Raw genomic sequence first — 23,612 nt, forward strand, 5'->3', positions numbered from 1 at the left:
ACTGTTATGTCTCTTAGAGTTGGGAAGAACCTCAGAGATAATTCAGCCTTGTTGTTTTTATTTTAGCAAAAAAGAAATAAAGAAAGAAAAAAATCACCTTGGGTTCTCGAATGAATTTTAATTCAGAATTTTCCATAAAGAAAACCACTGAAGAGCTGCCCCAGTTAAAGGTGAGGTACAATTGTTCATTATTCAACTTGCACCCCACCTCTGCAAGGCAGGATTTCTATACCCAGTGCTCTCACAGGGCAGAATAAGACTTGAACTCAGGTCTCTGTCTTCACAAAACAATGCCTTTTCACTTTTCAGCACACCCAGAGGCTAGATAATGATGGTTTGAGGACCAAGGCACAGTGGTTTGTATCTTTAAATGCCTTCCAGCGGCTGACACCAGACTGGAAGATCAGGTGGTTAGTAAACATTCAGGTTATTGCACAGGAAGCAGCTAAATTCAGCTTTGCCCAAGATGACTTTGTGCTTCTTTTCTACCTCCCTCCCTTCCTTTCTACCTTATTCCCTCTCTATTCTTTTTTTTCTTCCTCTTCTCTCCTGCCTCCCTCCCTTCCTTCATCTCCCTTTTGCAATGACAGGCAATTTCCACCACTATGCAATGCAGTTTTTAGTCTTGGCAGGTCATCTAAACCCCTTGGATCATCTTGCCTTGGGGATAGGTAGAATAGCAGAGGAGTAACAAGAAGGGATTCTGCTGGGCTTGAACCTGTCTTCTACCTGCTATTCAATCATCAGCAAGTCATTTAACATCTCTATACCTTAATTTCTCTATTCATAAAGTGGGATAAATTAGTGGTACCTCACAGAGTTGTTATAGTGATTAAATAAGATGAAAGCCATATGACAGTGGCCGGTGCATGGTAAATGTTTTAGAAGTGTTAACTATGAAATGTCGCCATGAACCTGAACTCAGCCCCATTCCCTTCTTGATGAGTTTGGCTTCAAGTTCACCTCGATTGCATAGTTCCCTTTCTAGAGCTCACATTCAGAGTTCACAAATGTATACACCACCCCTGGTGAGCCCCCTAGTGGCCCTCTGAGGCAGGCAGTCAGAAATTATTATACCCATTTTATAGGTGGTAAAGCCAAGGCTTAAAAAGTCTCAGTGTACAGTAACAGCTGAGACCAAACTTAAAGTCCATCTTTCCCTTTGAAACTCTACATAGTGTAAGGATCTCCTGGTGACAAGACAATCCACAGGAATCTTACTGTGGGTCCCTGCCTTCCTTTGATATGTCCAGCTGCAGTCTGACACTAAGGCCAGCTCTCCTGTGGGCTAACAGAAATCCATCACAGTATCCCCAGACCCTCAAACAGAACCTAATACATAATGATTACCCAATAAACATTTGGTAGAGTGTTGAACTCCCATCTATGGATATGGTCTGGAGTTATCGTGCTGCTCTCCTCTCAGCAAGCACTGGGCCTTGGAGTGGGATGAATCTTACTTATGTTTGTGCTTCTAAAGCCTGCCACATAGTACGCTCTCAGGAAATGTATGCTGAGTTGGACTGCACTGAACCAGGCCTCTTCTAGTTACCTACAGGGAATATGTCCTCCTGGGTTTCTGCTTGGGCTTGAGAGAGTTAATTCAGGGCTCCATGTTCAGGGACATTTCCTGCATCTCAGCACACTACAGTCTATTTATTTCAATCCTCATCTACTACCCTCAACCTTGATGAGCAAACTCTGCCTTTTACCACACATTCAACCAGGTGCCCCAAACACAACACAGCCACCTCTCTGCCACCTTGTACTGCTTAAATAACACGGGTTCTTTCTGCTCTGCACAGTGATCGTGACCATCAAGCCCAACAGTAAAATCAGCAAAATAAGTCTAATCCATCGTGACCTGTCCATGTGACCTTGGATGAATTAATCACACCTGCCTCATCAGTTCCCTAATCTATAAATGATCCAATAGCATCTACTTCACAGAGATGGGATGAGTATTAGATTAAAAAATACATGTGACCAATGCTCAGTCTCACTGGGTAACTAACTACTGAGTGCCAAAAAATTTATGTGCCAAATATCAGTGCTTGGGGGAAAAAACTAAGAACAATACCTAACATGTATTGAGTGCTGTCCATGTGCTAATCACTGTCCTAAGGACGTATGTTAAAGCATTTAATCCTGAACACAACCTTCTGATGTAGGCACTATTATCAGCTCCATTTTACAGCTAGGAAAATTGAGGCCCAAAGCTTTCAGTAACTTCCTCCAGACTTACAACGTAACCAGGTGACAAAAGTGGGATTTGAACCAAGGTGGTGTAACGCCAGAATCTTTAGCCGACTTATTGCTTGTTAGACTAGCTGCTCAGTAAGTAGCTGTTACTGCTTCATTATTGTTATTATTAATCTTATGTCCCCTATGTCCAAGATGGTCACCTCTAGCTCTAATTCTACTCAATTTCTATTGAACCTCATCTCCAAAAGATATATCCCCAGCCCCCATAATGAACTGCACCTCCAAATATTCACACCCTTGAACCTAGGTTAGGCTTTTGGCCAACAGAACGTGGTGGAAATGACGCTCTGCACCTTCCAAGGCTAAGCTGTTGAACAAGTCTTACGGCTTGCTTTCATCTCTGAACACTCCCTCTCTGAACCCGGCTGCCATGCTGCGAGAAGTCCAGTCCTCGTGGAGAGGTCCTGTGTGGGCACTCCAGCCACAGCCCCAGCTGAGCCCCCAGCTGACAGCCAACATCAATTGGCTCTAAGAGCTTGTCATTTTGGAGATGCAGTCCAGTCAAGCCCCCAGATGACAAGAGACCCAGCCAGCTTGAGACAGCTCAGCTGTACCAAGTCAAGATACACATTCATAAGAGAAAATAACATAGTGTTATTTTGAGCCACTACATTTTGGGGTGAATTGTTTTACACCAATAGATAGCCAAAATACCACTTTTGCCTTCCAGCCAATATTACGTTTTTAGCAAGCATTGAAGCCAAGTTTTAATTAGCAATAGTTGACCTCTCAATAAATCTAAATCTTAACATTTCTTTGAAGTAACAATAAATTAATTAACATTCATTGACCCTGTGTACATTATTAACCTTTCTGTGCCTCAGTTCCTTTATCTGTAAAATAGGAATAGTAACAGGACCACTTCATAAGACTGTAGTGAGGAGGAAATTAGTTAATCTCATATAAGATGCTAAAGAACAGTGCCTGACCTTTAGAATACATATACTAAGTGACAGCTCCTTCCCTTCTGTCTCTTACTGTCTCCCTTCCTCCCTTCCTTTTAACTGATTCGGGTACTTTACCGAGGCTATTTAAATTTTAAAATCTTAATCATCATACTTAACCTGAAGGCAAGTGTTATTATTCCCTTTCACAAATGAGGTGCAGGGCCTTACATAAAGCTCCGTGTCTGGGAAGTGATGGAGCCAGGAGTTGGACCAGTCCATGTGTGGCTAAGGCCCTGTGCTTGTTCCCTCTTTCTCTCTCCCACCTTACTTTAACAATGCCACCTGTTCATGAGACAAGTAAACATCTCTGTGGTATCTGCTGCAGTAACAGCACCTGCTCAGCATGCACATCTTCCACAGACTTCAGCAAGCAGACATATTGAAACCAAGCAATCAGTTCATTTGCAAATACCAGCTTGCTCAGCTAGAGGTGGCCCAAGGTTCCCAGTGTTAGCACCTCTGTCTGACACTGCTCCATGGCAGAGAGGTGCCCTGCGGTGTGAGAAATGCTCATTAAAGCCTCAGATTCAGATGTCAGGAAGCAGCCCACAGCCAGGCCAAGGCAGTTCATCTCTCCTGGGAAGGCTTCAGAGGAATTGGCCATAGAGCCTAGTGTCTGTGTGCTCCTACCCCTCAGTACCTAGCATTCAATACTCTTCAAACTAGTATAATTGAGTGACCTGCCAATGGTGGAATGCCTGACATCCTCTCCAAGTGAGAATAACATTAAGATTAGGGCAGGTTTTCTCCTCTTAGGAGGAGAGAGGGCAGCACTGTGAGCTCTGTCCTTGAAGGTCCCAGTGATGGTAGAGCATTTTTAGCTATCTACACCTGACAGTTTGCAAAAGGAGAACAGAGACTTATTCAAAGATGCAGACACCTACACTGAGCATGGTGAAGTGACTTGCCCAAGGCCACACAGCTTACTAATGGTGGGATGTAAATCCAGACTCCTTGACTTTTCCCAATCTTACTCCTATTATCCAGTGCTGCCCTCCTTCCTTCCTCATAATGCCTATCCAGCTACCCTCCTTTGAAAATCCTCTTGAGTCTTCCCTGAACCTGGCATATCTGATGTTGCTCAGTCCCTGAGTTTACTCATCTTTAACAAATATGCCTTCCCAGTGTCTTCGGAACTTGGATCTTACTCTCCATTGTCTGAGGTGACAATCATCACCATAACGGAAAGAGGTATTTGTTTGAATTCTTATAATGGTTAAGCGTTGCCCTCCTCAACCAGGTTTGCATGGAGCTTGGTTGCTCCTTAGGAGGCACAGTTTCTTCACCTAAAGATCTGATCAAAAGCTACCTCCTATAATATTATGGGCTGAAGTATATACCCCTCCAAACTTATGTGTTAAAGTCCTAGACCCTAGGACATCAAAATGTGACTGTGTTTGGAGATAAGTCTTTAAAGTGGTAATTAAGTTAACATGAGATCATCGAGATCAGCTCTAATTCAACATGACTGGCATCCTCTTAAGAGAGGATATTAGGGCAGGGTGTGGTGGCTCATGCCTATAATTCCAGCACTTTGGGAGGCTGAGGTGGGTGGATCACCTGAGGTCAAGAGTTCAAGATCAGCTTGGCCAACACTGCAAAACCCTGTCTCTACTAAAATACAAAAATTAGCTGAGTGTGTGGTACACACCTGTAATCCGAGCTACTCCAGAGGCTGAGGCAGGAGAATAGCTTGAACCTGGGAGGCAGAGGTTGCAGTGAGCCAAGACAGTGCCACTGCACCCAGCCTGGGCCACAAAGTGAGACTCTGTCTCAAAATAAATTTATAAAAAGAAAAAAGAGAGAGAAGCTATTAGGACGCAGACGCACACAGAGGAAAGACCGCGTGGAGACACAGGAAGAAAACAGCCATTCACAAGCCAGAAAGAGGGGCCTCAGAAGAAAACAAGCCTGCTGACAGCTTGATCTTGGGCTTCCAGCCTCCAGAACAACGAGAAAATAAATTTCCATTGTTGAAGCAACTGGGTCCATGGTACTTAGTTACGGCAACTCCCACACACTAATACATATGGGGTCTGATTGACAGAAGAACCCCTCCCCACTTCTGCTGTACAAGACATCTTTCACAGCATTGTTCCCTGGGTGTGTTTCTGAATTTCCCACAGTGCTCGATGTGGGTCTTATGGCAGACGTGCGATGGATCTAAAAGGAAGCTTCTTCAGAGACTTGCTCGTGGTAGCAGTCTGTGCATCTGTTGCACTTGACAAGAAAGCAAGTTTGTGACCTTTTCTAGTCCTTGGTTCAGCAGCATTGCAACAAGAAACTGGCATAAGAAATTATATTTAATCCACAAAGTAATAAAATTATTACAAGCTAGATGCAAAGCAGTGGGCTCAAATTTAGAAGGAATGGGGAAAACTGAGATAAGCATGAATGTCTATGCAAGGAGGATGTTTCATAAGGGAGGTAAAGAAAGAAATACACTGACTAAGGAAAGGATTTTAGATTAGTGGGAATCTAGAATAGGAAGCTTTCTATATTGGCTAGTACAATCGGGAAAGACTTTATGGAGGGAAGAGCAGCATTAGCTCTGACTCAAGAAAAATGAGAGAAAAAAGAATGCACCAATGGGCTAATTAGGTGGAGGGACTGCTTTAGAAGACTGCAGTTGTTAAATCTTGAGTGCCAGTAGAACGGGCTGGTTAGGGGGAGAAGATTTTGCTTTATAGATTTATTTAGGTTGGTGTAAAAGTCATCGTGATTTTTGCCATTAGCAAAACCAGTAATTTTAAATTTAAATGGTAATTTTAAAGTTAAATAGAAATTTTAAAAATTAAATAGAAATTTAATTAAATAGGATTTAATTTAAATTTAATTAGAAATTTCAGTAATTTAAAAATTAAACAGTAAATATATTTTAAACAGCTAGGATGATGGCACATAGCTATCTGAGCTAGTGCTAATTCCCCACCTCAATCAGGTGAATCAGACAGAATACAGAGGCTGAATGAACCATTAGCAAAAAACATGATGACTTTTGCACCAACCTAAAACAGGTGGCATCTTGTGTCTCTTACATCAGAATTGCTAAGCCTGAACACCACTAACTTTTGAAGTCAGATATTTCTTTGTTGTGAGAACTGCCTGGGCAATAATACCCCTTACCCCTGTTATAATAAAAAATTGTCTTCAGATATTTTCAAATGTCCCCTGGGGAAAACACTGCCTGCAAGCCAGAACCACTGATTTACATTGTAGGTTTGGACCAACTACTTGACCTCTCTCAGCTTCCATTTCCTGATTTGTACGACAGAGTAACAACCATATATATATATAAATATGTGACTGACACAGAGCATGCTACGGGAACGTGAATGGGCTTATTCTTTTTAAGAGCAGATTTTTCTTAGAACAAAATAGAAGATAGAACCCCCAAACACGCAAGAAATAATAGCAGAGCTGCTCTGTCTGAAGCAGGATGGAGAGTCCCACCCTGCCCGTTTAGCTGTCCTGTGATGCCCTTTCAGAAACTCTAGAGGCACCTCTAAAGATCAGCTTCAGATCAGAAACGCCCTGGAAAAGTAGAGTCCGAAAAACCTGGATTCAAATTCTGGCTCCTTCCCTGTGTGCCCCTGAGAGAGTTAGGAAACCCTAACTCTGTGGCGGTGTGGGCCCTGTCTGTCTTGTCCATCTCTGTATTCTCTGCCATCTGGCAGATACCCAGTACATCCAGGGCAGGGCTGGGACTAAAGGAAGACTTTACGGAGGAAACAGCAGCATTAGCTCTGACTCAGCAGCAGCAAGATAGCCTGGCACTGAAGGTGACACTCTCAGGTGAGGACCCTGCACTCAATGACCTGGCAAGTGAGTGTCTCCTGACATTTTGTACTAAGGTAACTTTTGTGTGTCACTCACTCCAGGCTCCGATCAAGGGACCTCAATAAATAAGGCAGTGATTGATTAATTAGTTAATCCAGTTTCTTCACCATTAAGGTGGAGATGCTAAAATCGGCTTTGCTCAGTAATTTAAAAATTAAATAGAAAATATATTTTAAACAGCAGGTTAATGCCATATAGCTATCAGAGCTAGTGTTAATTCCCCTCCTCAGTAAGATGAATCAGACCGAACACAAAGGCTGAAAATTTATGGTATATTCAGGAAAGAGTGTGGAGTCTGTTGCAGCCAGAGCCAGTAGGTGAGAAGCCAGACACGATCCAGAAACTTGTTGGTCTGGACCATGCAAGGTCCTGCTTGCCACCCCGCAAATGCACCATCTGCACTGCATTTCACTCGGCATCAAGATAATCTACACTAATGCCAGGGCGGGGCCTGTAGATGTGGAGGTGGTGGCAGCACTTACCTCTCTCTAGGCAGCTGGTGGTTGGGATTGTGGCGACAGCGTACACTGAGGCCGAAAAGCTTGCGGGCAGTGCGTTGGATCTTTTGTCTCTGTGCCTCTGTGGCACTCTGCAGGAGCTTGTAGCGGTTCTGCAGGTCCCAGTCATTGCCCCAGTGCTGATGGATGCTCCCGATGGTCAGGAAGTGGTTGCTGGGGAGGCGCTTCATAAACGATTTAAACTCATCTAGTGAGAGACAAAGGCCGAGAGAGAAGGGCTAAGCATGACAGTAGCCATGTGATCTTGCCTGGAATGCTTAGACTCACCTTCCAATAAGCCAGGCCTGCAAACATAATTTTTCTTTCTGCGGGCCATAGAACATGGGATTAGCCTGTCCTTCCCCTACTAGAAAGGGCGAAAGCCACTATGCTTTCTTATGAAGGAAATCTGCATAGTGCATCCTTGCTTAAGACAGGGCTTCCCACAATTCTGACATCAGAAAACCAACTTTATAGTAATATTCATATATTATTATATCTACTTAACATGTTATTTGAATGAAATTGTTATTTTTAACTGAAAAACAGAAAACAAGCCTGGGTGTGGTGGCTCACATCTGTAATGCCAGCACTTTGGGAGGTTGAGGCAGGTGGATTACAGGTCAGGAGTTTGAAACCAGCCTGGCCAACATGGCGAAACCCCATCTCTGCTAAAAATACAAAAATTAGCTGAGTGTGGTGGTGGGTGCCTGTAATCCCAGCTATTCAGGAGGATGAGGCAGAAGAATTGCTTGAACCCAGGAGACGAAGGTTGCAGTGAGCCGAGATTACACCACTGCACTGCAGCCTGGGCAACAGAGGGAGATTCCATCTCAAAAAAAAAAAAAAAAAAGAAATTGAAAACTAAATGTTTCTCAAATTCTCCAGAGAAAATCACTATTGCATGCCTCCAGAAGAATGGTAGCTGTAAAAATAAATATGAAAAAAACATTGTTAATAAATTCTAGTCAGACACTGTTGCCTGCTAAATGATCAAACCTCCATGCCTGCTCTCATGTTGAAATACAAGAAATTAGCAAATGTTAGAGAGGTGTAAAAGGCATGCTAGCACCAAACTGAAACTTTCTCTTTGATGTAATCTGCAGGTTTGACAGAGAACTGAAATGGATCAACTTCCCCACTCCGTGATCCAGTGTGCTTTGAAGTTGTACATGTGTCCCATCTGGCATCATCTCACATTTCGAAAAACTTCAGCTTAAGAGAGGGTGACAAACTCTTGAGTCTCTGGGGTAAAGGTTTCTGCCTCAGTTTGTGATGCTGAGTTTCAGAGTGTCAACTTGGCACAGCCATTAAAATTATCTCGTTCAGCTTTCTTGTTCTACAAGTAGGAAAACCGAAGCCCAAAATGGGAAAATGATTTTCTAAAGAGAATGTGGCTGATAAATGACAAGATCCAGGTCTGTGTCCAAAGTTTTTATTTTCTAATTTAATAATCCAATCTGTTGTAATTCTAATCCCTATCACCCCATCCCTGGAAAATTAAAAATCAAGGGGTTGATCATTTTGTAGGGGAAAAAAAAGGTAATGGTTGGATTTATATAAATATCATAAATCTTCAGCCTAACACTTTCACTTCATATGATAAAACCTCCAAGGACATTTTAGGTATACTATGCATTTATGCTTTCATTTTATTTTTAAAAATGCTTACATAGCTCTTGATGGGCACCAGGCACAGTCATAATCACCTAACATATATAACCACATTTTACAGCAAACCTATGAGGTAGGTATTTTAGAGCCTCATTCTAAAACTAGGGCACAGAGTAGTTAGCTAACTTGCCCAAGGTCAAATGGCCAGTAGATAGGAGAATTAAGACCCGAGTCTAGCTCCAAATCCTGTGTTCTTAGTATATTTCCTCTCAACACATAAAAAAAGGGCAATCCCTAGGCTCAGTACATTAGGAGAAAACAGTAAATAAAAGACAATAAAAAAACAGAAGCTCTGACTCCTAGAAAAACCTCAGGCACTTCATTACAGAGAGACAGGCAAGAGTTGGAGTCACATCTGAGTCACTGCACAGCTGTGGGACCCTTATTCTCTCAAGACCTCGGTTTCCCCATCTGCTAACAGGAATAATAGTATCTAATCCAAATGTTGAGAGTGACATAGTGGCCCAGGACTACATCTACCTAACTAGTTTCTGATACCTAGAAAGCACTCCATTGATGGTAGCGTAAGACTGAAAGGATGACACAAGCCTCTACACTGATTGATTGATTCGGTGAGCTGGCTGAAGGCAGGAGACGGGCCCTGATGACTCTGTTTTGCTTGGGGCAGCTGGGCTCTCCCGCCATGGAAAACATAAAGCTTATCTTGCAGACGGCTCTGTTGGTGTCAAAGGGAAACACAGGCCTTCCAGTGACCCAAATTTGGGTCTTAAAAGAAAATGGAATTTAAGGGTTAAATGCATTAAGTTCCTTGAATAAAAGTAGAAGTCCTTCAACCAATCCACCAGCAAGGAGATGCAGATCACCACTCATGTATAGAAACTAGGTCCTATTTGCCACCTACACTCTGGAGCCATCAAGGAACCAATGCCTTTTACTTTGGGCTGGTCATTAATCCCTCCAAATCACCTGGGCTGAGTAGTGAAGGTTAGAGGCTAAAAATGAACCAAAGGAAAACTCATATGCACAAGCCTCTGATGCACATATGGATGAATGCATTTATCTTAAAGGGTAAAACCATTTCAAATACAGATGCACAGGAAATCTAGAGGGAGTGTATGCCTCATGGAGAGAAAGCGTGACATAAATCATTTTCTTGGCCTGTTCAGCTTATTCAGTGACATCTCAGTTTTCTGTGTTTCCTCACCCACCCACTCAAAGTGGTTTCTTTTCCTTGGAAATAAGGATTGTATACTAAGGAGTCTTATTCCTTATACATATAGCCTAAATTCCCTCTGTTTTTTTTAGCAATCGGTGAAATCTTTTTGCAAAAGCATTTTATCAAATGCTTTCTTTGTTCAAGGCCAAATAATCATCATGGTACATTTTCATCATGAACTTCTCTTTTATGGGTTCCCAGGATGGTCAATGGACTAATGGGTGTCGTTAAAAGGCATCCACAGCTCCATTTGAGCTGCACAGCATGACAGGAGCAGAATCCCTGATGCATTCTGGGCTCCCAGAGCTGGTTTACAGCTTAGAGTTCATGGAAACCAGTTATTTTCAAATACTGTTCCATAGAACTCTGCTTTTATCTGTGGTACACGGTGGTTCCAAGGTAAGATTTTGCTTGATCAAAGAATGTCTTGTCTAAAGACTTGAATAAATTCAAATATTAAAAACACAAACATGTCCTCTCATTTATCAGATGAGGGAACCTCAGGCCTGGAGGGCAAGTAAAATTAAGTAACCAAAGCTGCTGTGAGCACTAACTTTGGAATCAGGAATTCCATTACCAATCCTGCCATTTACTAACTATGCAACCCCAGGGAAAACACTAGGTCTTAAAGGAGGATTATAGAGGAGGCGTTCCCTTCTCTGTAATACAGAAATGTTACTACTTCCTTTAAGGTGGCTATCATAACAGATTTAAGAAGTATAATGTTTTAAAGACAGTAATGCCCTATGCATAAGCCCATTTATTTAACAGGTACTCGAGTACATATTAAATGCTAAGTGCTTGCTTGGCATCTGGGAAGTCTCCAGGATTCTCAGGCTTACCCTATATAAAAGTGAGCACATGGTGTTCTTCCCAAATCTTTCAGGGTGCCCCAGCTCAATGAAGAGTACCAGCATCTATCCAGTTGTCTAACATGCCTATGAAGGAGGTTCATGAATATCACCTCAATACCCCCTTTCTCTTCAACTCTTGTAGGCAATCCAACATCAAGCTCTGCCATTGCTTCCTTCTAAATATCTTGGCATCACGGCCCATTTCCTGTTTTTACAACTTGTACCACCTCCCTAACCCACCTCATGGTCATCTCCCTCCTAGGCCCCTTGTGCCTCCCATTGGTCTACCTGCACCCACCTTCTGATACCTGCACCATAGTCAGATACTTCAATTTCTGCTCTTTTTTAAGGTAGCCTTACTTGACCACATTGACCTCCAGCTCTACATCATTTTTTCACAGCAGCTCATCCTTCTTTGCAGTTGTATCCTTGCCATTTCCTAATCACTAGCATGGTTGCATAATTAATGCCTGACTTTCCAACAAAACTCAAAAGTCCACGAAGCCAGAGATCCTACTTTGGACTTCATCTGCTTTAGTAGCTTGGGTGACTCTCTTTCCTCCCCTGAAACTCATTTTTCTGAACTATGATATGCATAAAATAACTAAGTTACCAGAAAAGTGACTTTGAGCTTTGATAATCTGTAGATTCTTTGGATATCTATATATCTATGTATGTGCACACACATATATACACATAGAGATATGTGTTTATTTATAGAGACAGACAGAAGCATCCAAATACACACACACACACACACACACACACACACACACACACACACACACACAGTCCAAGGAATCGATACAACTACCTCTGTCTCTTCCCTCTCCAGAGGTTTCCTATTCAGATTTATTCTTCCTGTCTTCTGGGTACAACAGAAACAATACATCATATGACCACAAACTGGATTATGCTATTCATTAATTTTCTTCAGTGGAGATTTATTGAGTGTCTGCTCTGTGACAGCTATTATACTTGCATCTGGACCCTCGAAAGTGGAAGAGTCAGGGTCACTGAACTTTGCCTCGCAGCGGTCCTAATTCCAGTTAGATTAGCTCCCTTTCAGACTTGGCTCAAGGCCACTTATGCAGTGGCACTGAGTTAGACCCTCTACCTGAATTCTCCAGGTCCTTATAAGCTTCGGCCCAAGACTTGGCCATGTTGGCCAGCGTGTACTCCATGATCTGGATGTCCGTGATGGGGCAGTTGCACTGCGGATACTCCTCGGCACATTGGCATTGACACTGGCTGTTCTGGCACAGGTACTCCCCCTCCCCATTGCACATGATGTAGCTCAAGGCCGACTGGACAAACTTCTCTTGGAGATACTGAGGAAAGATTATCTGAAGACCTGTTTGAGAATAGCAACAAGGGAAAACAGAAAGGTTAAAAAAAGGTGTTTCATTAACAGTTTCCAGAGGTGACACATAGGAATCTGAAGCTGTTACATTTCTCCCTGGGTACTGGAACCAATATCTTTCTGGGCCAACCTAGATCCAGACAGGGCATTATCGGTGAGCCTTCTAGTCGCATCAGTTTTACTTAAACTTCCCAGGTCATGGCCTTGGCCGTCTCTGAAAGGCATAGTCTATTCTGTGGTGGTAGGACTGACGCTAGAGCCACATATGGCATATACCTTTTCCATTTGTGGTGAAAACTCATATTGAAAATATAACATCATTGTTTATCATTATTTCCTTAATTGCTTTCCTTAAATATTTGTAAACCCTATTTATGAGACACAAGACCTGAGGTAGGCACTAGGCCCACAGAGATTTAAAAAAAAAAATACAATCCTTGCCCTTGGGGAGTTTATAATGTAATCAGCAGGCACAGACATGGACACACATCATCATAACATGGCTTTATAGACCTATAGCAGAGACCGTCATAATAGCATTATTTAGATAGCAGAGAAACCTTCATAGAGGGGATAGAATTTGGGCTGGTTGAAAACCACGTAAGAGATCATCAGGTTAAAAGAAGAATAGGAAGGACATTCTTGAGAGGAAACACATCGTTTGTCTGAAAATTCCTACTGAAGGAATGAACTTGGATGAATGGAGTTGCTCATGCTGTAGAAAGGGTCACAGGCCAGTGTGCAAAGGGCTTTATTATATGCTAGGGAATTTGAAGATTATTCTGTGGATCACAGGTACACATTGGTAGTTTTGAAGTGTATGAGTAACACAATTAGAGTGATATAACCTAATAGGATCACTGTAATATAAAAACTAACACATCACTAGACATAAGCATCACTAGGTAATTAATTTTCTCTTCTTTGCTCTAACAATGAAAAAGCCATAGTCCACCAATAGGAAGTGACCAGCCCATGGTGGTAGGATGAGCACTCTGGACTACATTTTATGATCTTCTCTCTAGACTAAGTCTTAATACAGTGGGCCAACGACAGAGAAGGATTTACCTGTGTATGAGCACTACTCTGGTACCTATGAAAAGTCAGCAGACTAGTCTATTGTCTACAGTGCCCAGAGAGAAGGAGAGATCTGGGCTACCTTAAGCTTAGGACATTTCTCTCCACCTCATTTGGAGCTGCAAACAGTTTCAGCTTCCAATATAAAGTAATGGTTCTACTACTCACTGTGTAAAACAGAACTGTATTCTAATTTGGATTTTTTTTTTTCTCATTTATGCTTCACGGACACTTTTTAATCCTACTCATCAGGGATTTGCTGAATGAGGTCAGTATTTCTTCCCCTTTCTATTTCACAGTTGTTTCTAGATTTTTATCTTTTTTCTATTTTCTTCAAGTTTTGTATACATTTAAATAAGCCCCGTCCTTTCAACCTGTCTTCATACGGCAGCTAAAGAAGAATATTCTCAGAGGGACGTTGTGGGAAAGAAGATGGTTCCTCCACCATTATGCCAGGAAATCACACACTGCAGTCAAAACCCTGGGCAGGGCTGCTGCACTGGCTCCTCTACTTACCATCTAAGTCATTTCAAAAAAAAAATTCAGTCTGTCTCCAAGGTTCCAGTTAGTACCTACATGCAAGGATCACTGAGAAGACTACGTGAAAGAATGCCTGCAAATCATCTGGAAAGGTTCCTGGCACATAGCAAGCAAACAACAAATGTTGTCTATTCTTATTTTTGACGTGATGATGATGATGATATTGCCACTCCTCTGATTAAAGTGGTTAAAGGTTTAACAGAACCATCAGGATTCATGAAGGAAAAACAGGTGTGGGTGTATCATCAGAAGGCAGTCTTCAGATATTTGCAGAGCTCTGATAAGGAGGAGGGTTTAGAATTCTGTGTCTGTTGAAGCAGCATTGAGGGCAGGGCTGTTGAGGAAGGTGTATACATCAATATGCATGGACAGGATTCTAGCAGATTAAGCTATACAGTTGAATTACAGGCTTCTGTGAGACTGAGTGAGTGAGCTCTACATTGATGAGCAAGGGGTCCATATGGGTTTGAGTGACTGTTTGGGAAGGATACTGTACAAGGGCATAACATACACATCAAAACATGAGGTAAAACAAATTAAGTGATGAAGCCCCTCCTGCACTGAGTCTACAATTCTTTCAGAGTGTGCATTATTGAGTCGTTTTATCTATATCACCATTTTCTCTTCCAGAGCCAAATTTATTTTTAGCTGATCCCAATCCCCCATAGGCAACTGGGTATATGGATCGGGGTTAAGTTTCTGTTGCTTAAAGGAACTCTACAGACTATATTCTCAGTTCTAGTTTTCTAGCTTGCTCATCATTTTCTTTCTCCCTTCTGTAGGGGATAAAATATTCTATTCTTGGTCCCAGCCCAAAAGGAATTTGGGGAGAACATTTTTAGAAAATTGCGTCAAATCATTTTTCCATTTGGCAAGGATACAAAAGGCAGTATTACCTACCCAACTTAATGCAACTGACAACAGATGAAGTTTGGGGTTGGGGGTTTTCTGGGAGCAGCTAAAACACAAAACTGGCTGCTTTTTAAAAATGGAAACTCAGAACATGCCAAGCTGTCTTGGAGGCAGAATCTCCTGGGCAAATTCGAAAGAGAATAATGAAGACGTAGCAATTAAAAAGCACTTTTCTGCAAAATGTCATTACTGTTTAAAGTTACATAACCATTTCTACGGCAGCAGAGGTTCACACAGCAGTCACAGCCAGAGTCGTCTCCTGATGGCCTGCGTCCAACAAAGAGGCCCAGTGCTGACCTCCTACGTGGGCTCCTGAATCCTGCCTGCTTCAATGGGAGCCATAAATAATTTGGAGGGGGATTTGGCCTGTGAAACCACTGTTTGAAAGATATACAGCTGCCGGCTGGGGTGAAAGATTCTGTCCCCACAGTTCTCAAAGACACAACACACACACACACACATACACAAATACACACACACAGAGAAAAGAAAACTGAGAAAATCAGAGAGAAAAGGGCTACTGTTATTGCCAAGCATATAAACTTTGCCTCAAAAAACCCAGGCAGGCAATAGTTGAGAGTTTTATTTGAATGTCAGCTCACCCACACTGAACATATGGAATATTTTTCCCCAATCTTTTTATATATTTTTAAAAATCTTGTTATAATTTGAAACGGAATGTTTCAGCATTCTGCAGAGCGAGTGGGCAATGTATATGTGGGAACACCCAAGATGTCTTCCTTCTCTTTTCCTGATTTCTACCTCATTCTTTTTCCTTTCAATTCACCTTCGACACGTGCATCTCACAATATTTTTGGTAGTTTGTATACAGTCTTTGTGTGCTGAGATATTATTTCTCTGTGTCACATGATGGGATGTCTCTATTTCCTTGCCTCCCTCCTTCCTCTTACCTCCTAACATTCTCTTCCATACTCAGAACACATCAGAAAAATGATGCCCTTTTTTCAGTACCTGCAATACATCAATATTGTTCCACCCGTAATCTTTGCATTTGCCTTTCCCTGTGCACCAAATATTCTCTCTTCTGATCTCTGCTTGATCTCTTGTCCTGTAATCCAGACCTTCCCAGGCCCACGTTAAAAGGCATCTTCAATTTTCTTCATAGGATTAATTCCTGGCTGAAATGATCTTTTGCATTTGTTTTATTTTTAATATTCCCTAGAGTGGGCTCTAGGGAAGAAAGGGCCTATCTGCCCTCTATGGGCACCCAGAGTATAAATTAAGGTCAAGCCCAGGGTAGGCTCCAGGCACTCATTTGTGGATCAAAGGAACTTTGAACTTTGAGCACTTCCTCCTCCAAGATGAAAAGAAAGATGGCTCATGAAGCTTGTGGAGTGTTAGAATGTAAAAATCAGATGACCTGGGAAAAGTCTCACAACTAAGGTAACAGAATCAGGACTCTAATCTAGGAATTCAACTTGAGTTCTGAAACACTCAAGGGTGACCTGGCTTAGAACTGCTGTGGTGGCTGTAGTACAGAGCAACCTCTGGCAATGTTTTATCTTCCCTGAAACTCAGGGGTTCTTTGCCGGTGACGCTGAAACCCCAAACTCCTAGTATACTAACAAAGAGAGAAAAGGCAAAACTTAAGCCATAACCCAGCTGCCACGGACGGAATGTTTGTGCTCTCTAACTCCCATACACACATTCATATGCTGAAAACCTCACTTGCAATGCCATGGTATAAGGAGGTGGAAACTCTGGAAGGTTTAGATGAGGCCATATGTGTGGTACCCTTGTGATGGGACTAGTGCCCTTATAAGTAGAGGAAGAGACAGGACAAGAGACAGCTTGTAGCTATCTACAAGCCAGAAAGCAGTCCGTCCCTCCCTCACCAGACACCATATCTGCTGGCACTTGATCTTGGACTTCCCAGCATCCAGACCTGTGACAAATAATTTCCTTTTGTGTAAGCCACCCAGTCTAGGGTATTTTGTTACAGCAGCCTGAGCAGACCAAGACACTGTCATAATTAAGTGTTCAACAAATGTTAAGTTCCCTCCATTTAACCAGATATCAGATCATATTCATTACCTGGACCAAACTTGAACCCTTCTAGAAAAATCCTCCTTGAATAGCATCATTTGAGCCAGTATAAAACATGCCAAGAATGCATTTTCTCATATCAGCATTAAAATAATTATTACTGGCCTTTGTTTTTAATCACTTTATAAATTTACCTTCCTTCCTTCCTTCCTTCCTTCCTTCCTTCCTTCCTTCCTTCCTTCCTTTCTTCCTTCCTCCCTCCCTCCTTTTCTTCTCTCCTTCCTTCTTCCAATTTATCTTTTCTTCTTTTCTTCCCATCTTCCTGCTTCCCTTCTTTGACATACATTCCTGAAGCCCTACTATGTGCCAGGCACCTGTGCTGTGGATACTAGGGGGAATGAGGCAGACAACTCCCTCTTGCTGTAGGTCTTATAATTTAGTGAGTGAGTGAAAGAGAAAGAGAGAGAAAAGTGTAAACTAGCTCTTGGGATGCAATAAAACCAGTATTGTATGAGAAGTACATGTTTTTCAGGGAACACAGGGAAGGAACAACTAACCCAGCATGGAATGGATTAAGAGTGTTAAAGGCACTCTCTTCTCTCCTAGGGGATAGCATTTAAGCTCAGACCTCATGGATACATGGGCACTAGGCAATGAGGGATCCACGGAAAGAGTAGTCTATTCAGCGGGAAGGGCATGGAAAAGGCTTCAGGCATAAAACTCCTCCCAACTGAGAATCAACTTGGCCCTCACATTTTTTCTGATTAAGATTTGCCTTCTTTTGCTTGTTTGTTTTCTTTTAAGTTCCCTAGAAAAGAAGAGAAACGGTTCTTGCGACCGAGAGATCAAAATTCTGAAGGGAAGAGTGACACAGAGCAGAGATCTGTGGGTTCTTTAGAGGAAACAGCATTTCTTATAGTATAAGAAAGATCTTTATTCAACACAGGAAGGAATTCTGAGGCTCATGAAAAAAATGGGGCTCACTGTGTTGTTGAGTTTCAACCACTAGGAGTACCCAAGTAACAGAAGAACTTTCAGGGGACCCTCAGATTGGATCCCTGGAGACCCTCAACAACATTGATGATATTGCTAGCACAAGCACTTGGTTCAATTGACCATGCTCTGTGAGGCTGGGGAACATTTAATATCTGGAAAAGAAGATCCAATCAACAGAAGCTGAAGGTGAACCTAAGACATGAAGATTATAGCCCAGTCTTCATCACTGGCTTTGATTCTGCTCTTTTATTGATAGGAACTCAGCCTCTTTCTCCTTCTTTTAACAAGTAGTACACTAGGAATTGTTGGAGGAAATCAAGAAGAGGTTTAATGCATGCTTCCCACCTCCTAAGGAAACAGAGGGGTTACTTGAATATTCAAAACTAAAGCAAATAAAATACAATTCAAGAACAAGAAAGAAAGATCTTGATTGATGGTTAAAACCTTAAAAGTAGTATTGTGTCTGGCACATAGTAGGTGCTCATAAACATATTTCAAGTATTGAATAAGTCAGTGATCTATTATGAAGATGAAAGAAAACAGGCCTGGAAACAATGAATATGGAAGACTTTGTAATGACTGTGGGATGTAGGTTGAATCTTGAAACATGAGCACGGTATGAATAGATAAAGAAAGGCAATGCAGTATGCCGTAGCAGAGGGCATAATTTGGGTCAATCTAAGCCTTTCTTATTCAAGGCAAAGACCATGCATTGTCATAGGATGTTTTTGCTAAGCTTTATTTTATTTTATTCTATATCATAATTACCTAATACAGTGGTATTTTTGATGGATTTGCTCTTTTTTGACCTATTTCATTAGGTATTAAATACACGATTCCTTAGAGTGCCAAAGGAAGACAGAAAGAACACAGGTTATACTTTGGTTGAATATAAATATTTTTCTGTCCTGTTCTTTTATCCGAATATGCCCCCTGTAGATATCTCTGAGCTTTATAGGAGCCCCAGCTGTTGTCTTGTACCGCTAAGTTCTGCTTGTCAAATTCTGTTCATTTCTGAAATGCACAAGGTGGGAAGAACAATAACAAGGACTGTACCTTTTGCAAAAAGTCAGCCTGATCCCCTTCCTTGTGAAAGCCCAGGGATTTCAGACTGGCAGATAAAGGACTTTATGGCTCCAACAGCCATGCTGAACTCCAGTGTAATGAAGGCATACAGGTCAATTACCCATCTGTTTGTGTTTCTATTGCTGTGAATTACAGTATCCATCGCTGACAGCTCATTGGAGTGGAATGAAAATAAGACAATAATTCACCGGGTGAAACTGTGCAGAAAGGGCGAAAAGGCTATGATCTCATTCAGAAGTTCAGCCCTGTCTCCATGATGGGTCATTTACACTCTGGAAAATGAAGAAAGGCAGCTACCTGGGGGTTGAGGTGTGGGTTCCTGCTTCCTTGATATAAGAATTAGGAAATGGCTCCTCCTGGTTAGAGTAATCTTTTGTGTTTGTAAATAAAATCATCTGCTCTGCAGGATCTTAAGAAGATTTGGAATCCTTAGGTGAAAGACATGGGTATATGGAATTCAGCACAATAAAGTCACCCTTTTTAGCAATCAGACTTTTTAAAGGATGAAGCAGGTTGCTTTGGTAGCAGAAGACTCCCCATCACTGGAAGTGTGGAAGTGAAGTTTGAAAGGTAACGTGGCATAAACTAATATTTGTTTTAACAAAGATTCAAATGACAGGTTGTAGGATGGATTATCATTAACCCACATTCAGTGCTCCTTCTTGTAATATATCCTTTTAGAGATAACTATCCACCCCACTCTCCAAACTTAAACAGGTTCATATGACATGTTTCAGCCAATGAAATGTGGGTGTGAGTGATGTGTATCTTTTCCAAACAAAGCCATAGAAAACAACATACAAGCTCATCAATCTCTCTTTGTATTAGTCCAAGAATATTCCAGATGGGGAGCCACCAGAGGAGCATAATCACAGTAGAACTGTGACCACCATGTAGCATAAGGAAGAAATAAGCATTCACTTTGGCAAACCACTGAGATTCAGGAATTGCTTGCTAGCACAACATAACCTAGCTTATCCTAACAGATACAGGAGTTGACAAACTATGGCCAATGGGCCAGATTGACCTGCACTCTATTTTTATGAACAAATTTCACTGGAACCCAGCCATGCAGATAAGAGTTGAGTAGTTGCGACAGAGAACATGTGGCCCACGATGCATAAAATATGTATTATCTGCCTTCTAACAGAAAAAGTTTGCCAACCCTTTTACTAGATGACCATCAAGATTTTTCTAACCTTGACTTTTCTATGATTCTGCTCTGTGCTGTTGTTTATTCATTTGTCAGGCAGAGATCAATAAGGCATATATCATATGCAGACACTATTATAGGTTCTAAAGAAAAGGCAAGGAACTAGCAAAGGCAAGGACACAATCCTTGCTATCATGGAACCTACCTTGTAGTGAGGGTGATAGGCAACAAATAAATAAATAAAAACAGAAAATAATTCATACCAATTACAGGGGTTGGGGCAGGGTGACTTCTAAATGAGAATTTTAACTTGAAAAAACATAATGTCTGTTAATTTATGAAATCACCAAGGATAAGGAGGCCGGCATACTTTTTTTTTTCAATCTCATAAAACTTCAACATGAACATGTTCTTGAAGCTTTAAGAAGAGGTTGGTTCAATTTAAATATAAGCTTCTTCACAGAATTATGATAGAAACCAAATTTGATACCTGTAAGACTCTGTGCTATCTGATCCTTGGATCAGTTGATGTCTCCAAATTCCTGTCTTACCCAGCTCCCTTCTTTTTCTTGCTACATTCAGCCATATCATTGTCTCTGTTCTCTAAGTATGCCAAGTTCTCTCCTATTCACATTTTGCCTTCAGCTCTCACTGACAGTTTGACCTTGGAGAAGCTAAGAGACTTAACTTCTTTGAGCCTCAGTTTTCTTATCAAAGCTTCCTTCATAGGGCTACTCTAAGAATTAAATGAACTATTTGATATCTTGATTGTGGTAGTAGTTATATAACTGAATATGCTTGTCAATTTCATGGAAGAGGCCACCTCAAAAGGGTATCTTTGGCTGTATGTAAATTATAGGTCAATGACTCTGAAAATAAAAATCACATAAATAACACATGTGTTCTTAGTACAGGGTAGTTGTTTAAGTGACATCATTTTCTGACCTTGCCGTGCTTTCTATTGCTTCCTCTGAAGTCTTATGTAGTCAGGTAGCCCCTCTGCTGGCAACCACAAACATCTTGCACATATTTCAAATCTCAGTGGGACACTTATAGTATCACATGCGTGCTCATGTTCACGTCTCCCCTACTCTATAAGCTTCTCAAATGCAAAACACAGCTCATTCCTCTACTATTTACCCGTCATCTAGCACATTATTGAGTACCCAGAGTACGTGTTTGAATGAAGACAAATTTAGACAGAATGTGTTTCAGAGAGGACTGTGGTTCTGTATTCTATGTTTAGCATGCCCATCTCTACAGCCACCCCTCATGAGCAAAACCTGTATCTTCTTTCACAATATTATAGCTTGAGATCTGAGGCTTTTTTAACTTCATCTCAGTAGTTACAGACATGTGCTCAGAAAGATCTGAGTAAAAAAGTACACAGACACAAAAATATTCTTAAGGGAACAATAGAGCTAAAAGACTTGGACACTCCTGACTGTTAGAAGGAAAACTAAGAAGCAGAAAGAAATAGTTTCAACATCAACAAAAAGGATGTGCACACAGAGACCCCATCCGAAAGTTACCAACTACAAAGACCACAGGTACATAAAGCCACTAAGATGGGAAGAAACCAGCACAAAAAGGATGAAAACACCAAAACCAGAACGCCTCTCCTCCTCCAAGGGATCACAACGCCTCACCAGCTAGGAATCAAAGATGGATGGAGAATGAATATGATGAATTGACAGAAACAGGCTTCATAAGGTGGGTAATAACAAACTTTTCAGAGCTAAAAGAACGTGTTCTAACCCAATGCAAAGAAACTAAGAACCTAGAAAAAGGTTAGATGAGATGCTAACTAGAATAAATAGCTTAGAGAAGAATATAAATTACTTGATGGAGCTGGAAAACACAGCATGAGAACTTCACGAAACATACACAAGTTTCAATAGCCAAATTGACCAAGCAGAAGAAAGGATATCAGAGATTGAAGATCAACTCAATGAAATAAAATGAGAAGGCAAGAATAGAGAAAAAAGAGTGAAAAGAAATGAACAAATCCTCCAAGAAATATGGGATTATGTGAAAAGACCTAACCTACATTTGATAGGTGTACCTGAATGTGACGGAGAAAATGAATCCAAGCTGGAAAACCCCCTTCAGGATATTATCCAGGAGAACTTCCCCAATCTAGCAAGGCAGGCTAACATTCAAGTCCAGGAAATACAGAGAACACCACAAAGATATTCCTCAACAAGAGCAACCCCAAGGCACATAATAGTCAGACTCACCAGGGTTGAAATGAAGGAAAAAATGCTAAGGGCAACCAGAGGGAAAGGTTGGGTTATCCACAAAGGGAAGCCCATCAGACTCACAGCAGACCTCTCAGCAGAAACCCTGCAAGCCAGAAGAGAGTGGGGGCCAATATTCAACATCCTTAAAGAAAAGAACTTTCAACTTTCAACCTAGAATTTCATATCCATCCAAACTAAGCTTCATAAGCGAAGGAGAAAGAAAATTCATTATGGACAGGCAATTGCTGTGAGATTTTGTCACCAGCAGGCCAACTTACAAGAAGAGCTCCTGAAAGAAGCACTAAACAAGGAAAGGAACAACCAGTACCAGCCACTCCAAAAACGTACCAACTGGTAAAGACCATCAACACAATGTAGAAAATGTGTCAACTAACGGGCAAAAGATCCAGCTAGCATCAAATGGCAGGATCAAATTTAAACATAACAATATTAAGCTTAAATGTAAATAGGCTAAATGCCCCAATCAAAAGACACAGACTGGCAAATTGGATAAAAAGTAAAAATCCATTGGTGTGCTGTATTCAGGAAACCCGTCTCACGTGCAAGGACACACATATGTGAAAAATAAAGGGATGGAGGAAGATTTATCAAGCAATTGGAGAGCAAAAAAAAAGCAGGAGTTGCAATCCTAGTCTCTGACAAAATGGACTTTAAACCAACAAAGATAAAAAGAGACAAAGAAGGGCATTACATAATGATAAAAGAATCAAGGCATCAAGAAAAACTAACAATCCTAAATACATATGCACCCAATACAGGAGTACCAAGATACATAAAGCAAGTTTTTAACCACCTACAAAGAGACTTAGACTCCCACACAATAATAGCAGGAGACTTTAACACTCCACTGTCAATATTAGACAGATCAGTAAGAGAGAAAATTAACAAGGATATCCAGGACTTGAACTCAGATCTCGACCAAGCAGACCTAATGGACATCTGCAGAACTCTCCACCCCAA

The 23,612-nt window shown here is 41.4% G+C and overlaps 1 protein-coding gene across 2 annotated transcripts in view; it reads right to left on the reverse strand.

The window, feature by feature from the left end:
* BRINP1 (BMP/retinoic acid inducible neural specific 1) overlaps positions 1-23,612 on the reverse strand; it is a 200,973-nt gene that overhangs the window by 28,922 nt on the left and 148,439 nt on the right. For both annotated transcript variants that reach the window (XM_002743254.7, XM_078375351.1), the window contains exons 6-7: positions 12,372-12,608; positions 7,535-7,757 (exon numbers count right to left, since the gene is read on the reverse strand). In XM_002743254.7, the coding sequence (XP_002743300.1) occupies positions 7,535-7,757; positions 12,372-12,608 (460 nt within the window). The remainder of the gene's footprint in view (positions 1-7,534; positions 7,758-12,371; positions 12,609-23,612) is intronic.

The sequence above is a fragment of the Callithrix jacchus genome, chromosome 1 (genome assembly GCF_049354715.1).
Source record: "Callithrix jacchus isolate 240 chromosome 1, calJac240_pri, whole genome shotgun sequence".
NCBI classification, from domain to species: Eukaryota; Metazoa; Chordata; class Mammalia; order Primates; family Cebidae; genus Callithrix; species Callithrix jacchus.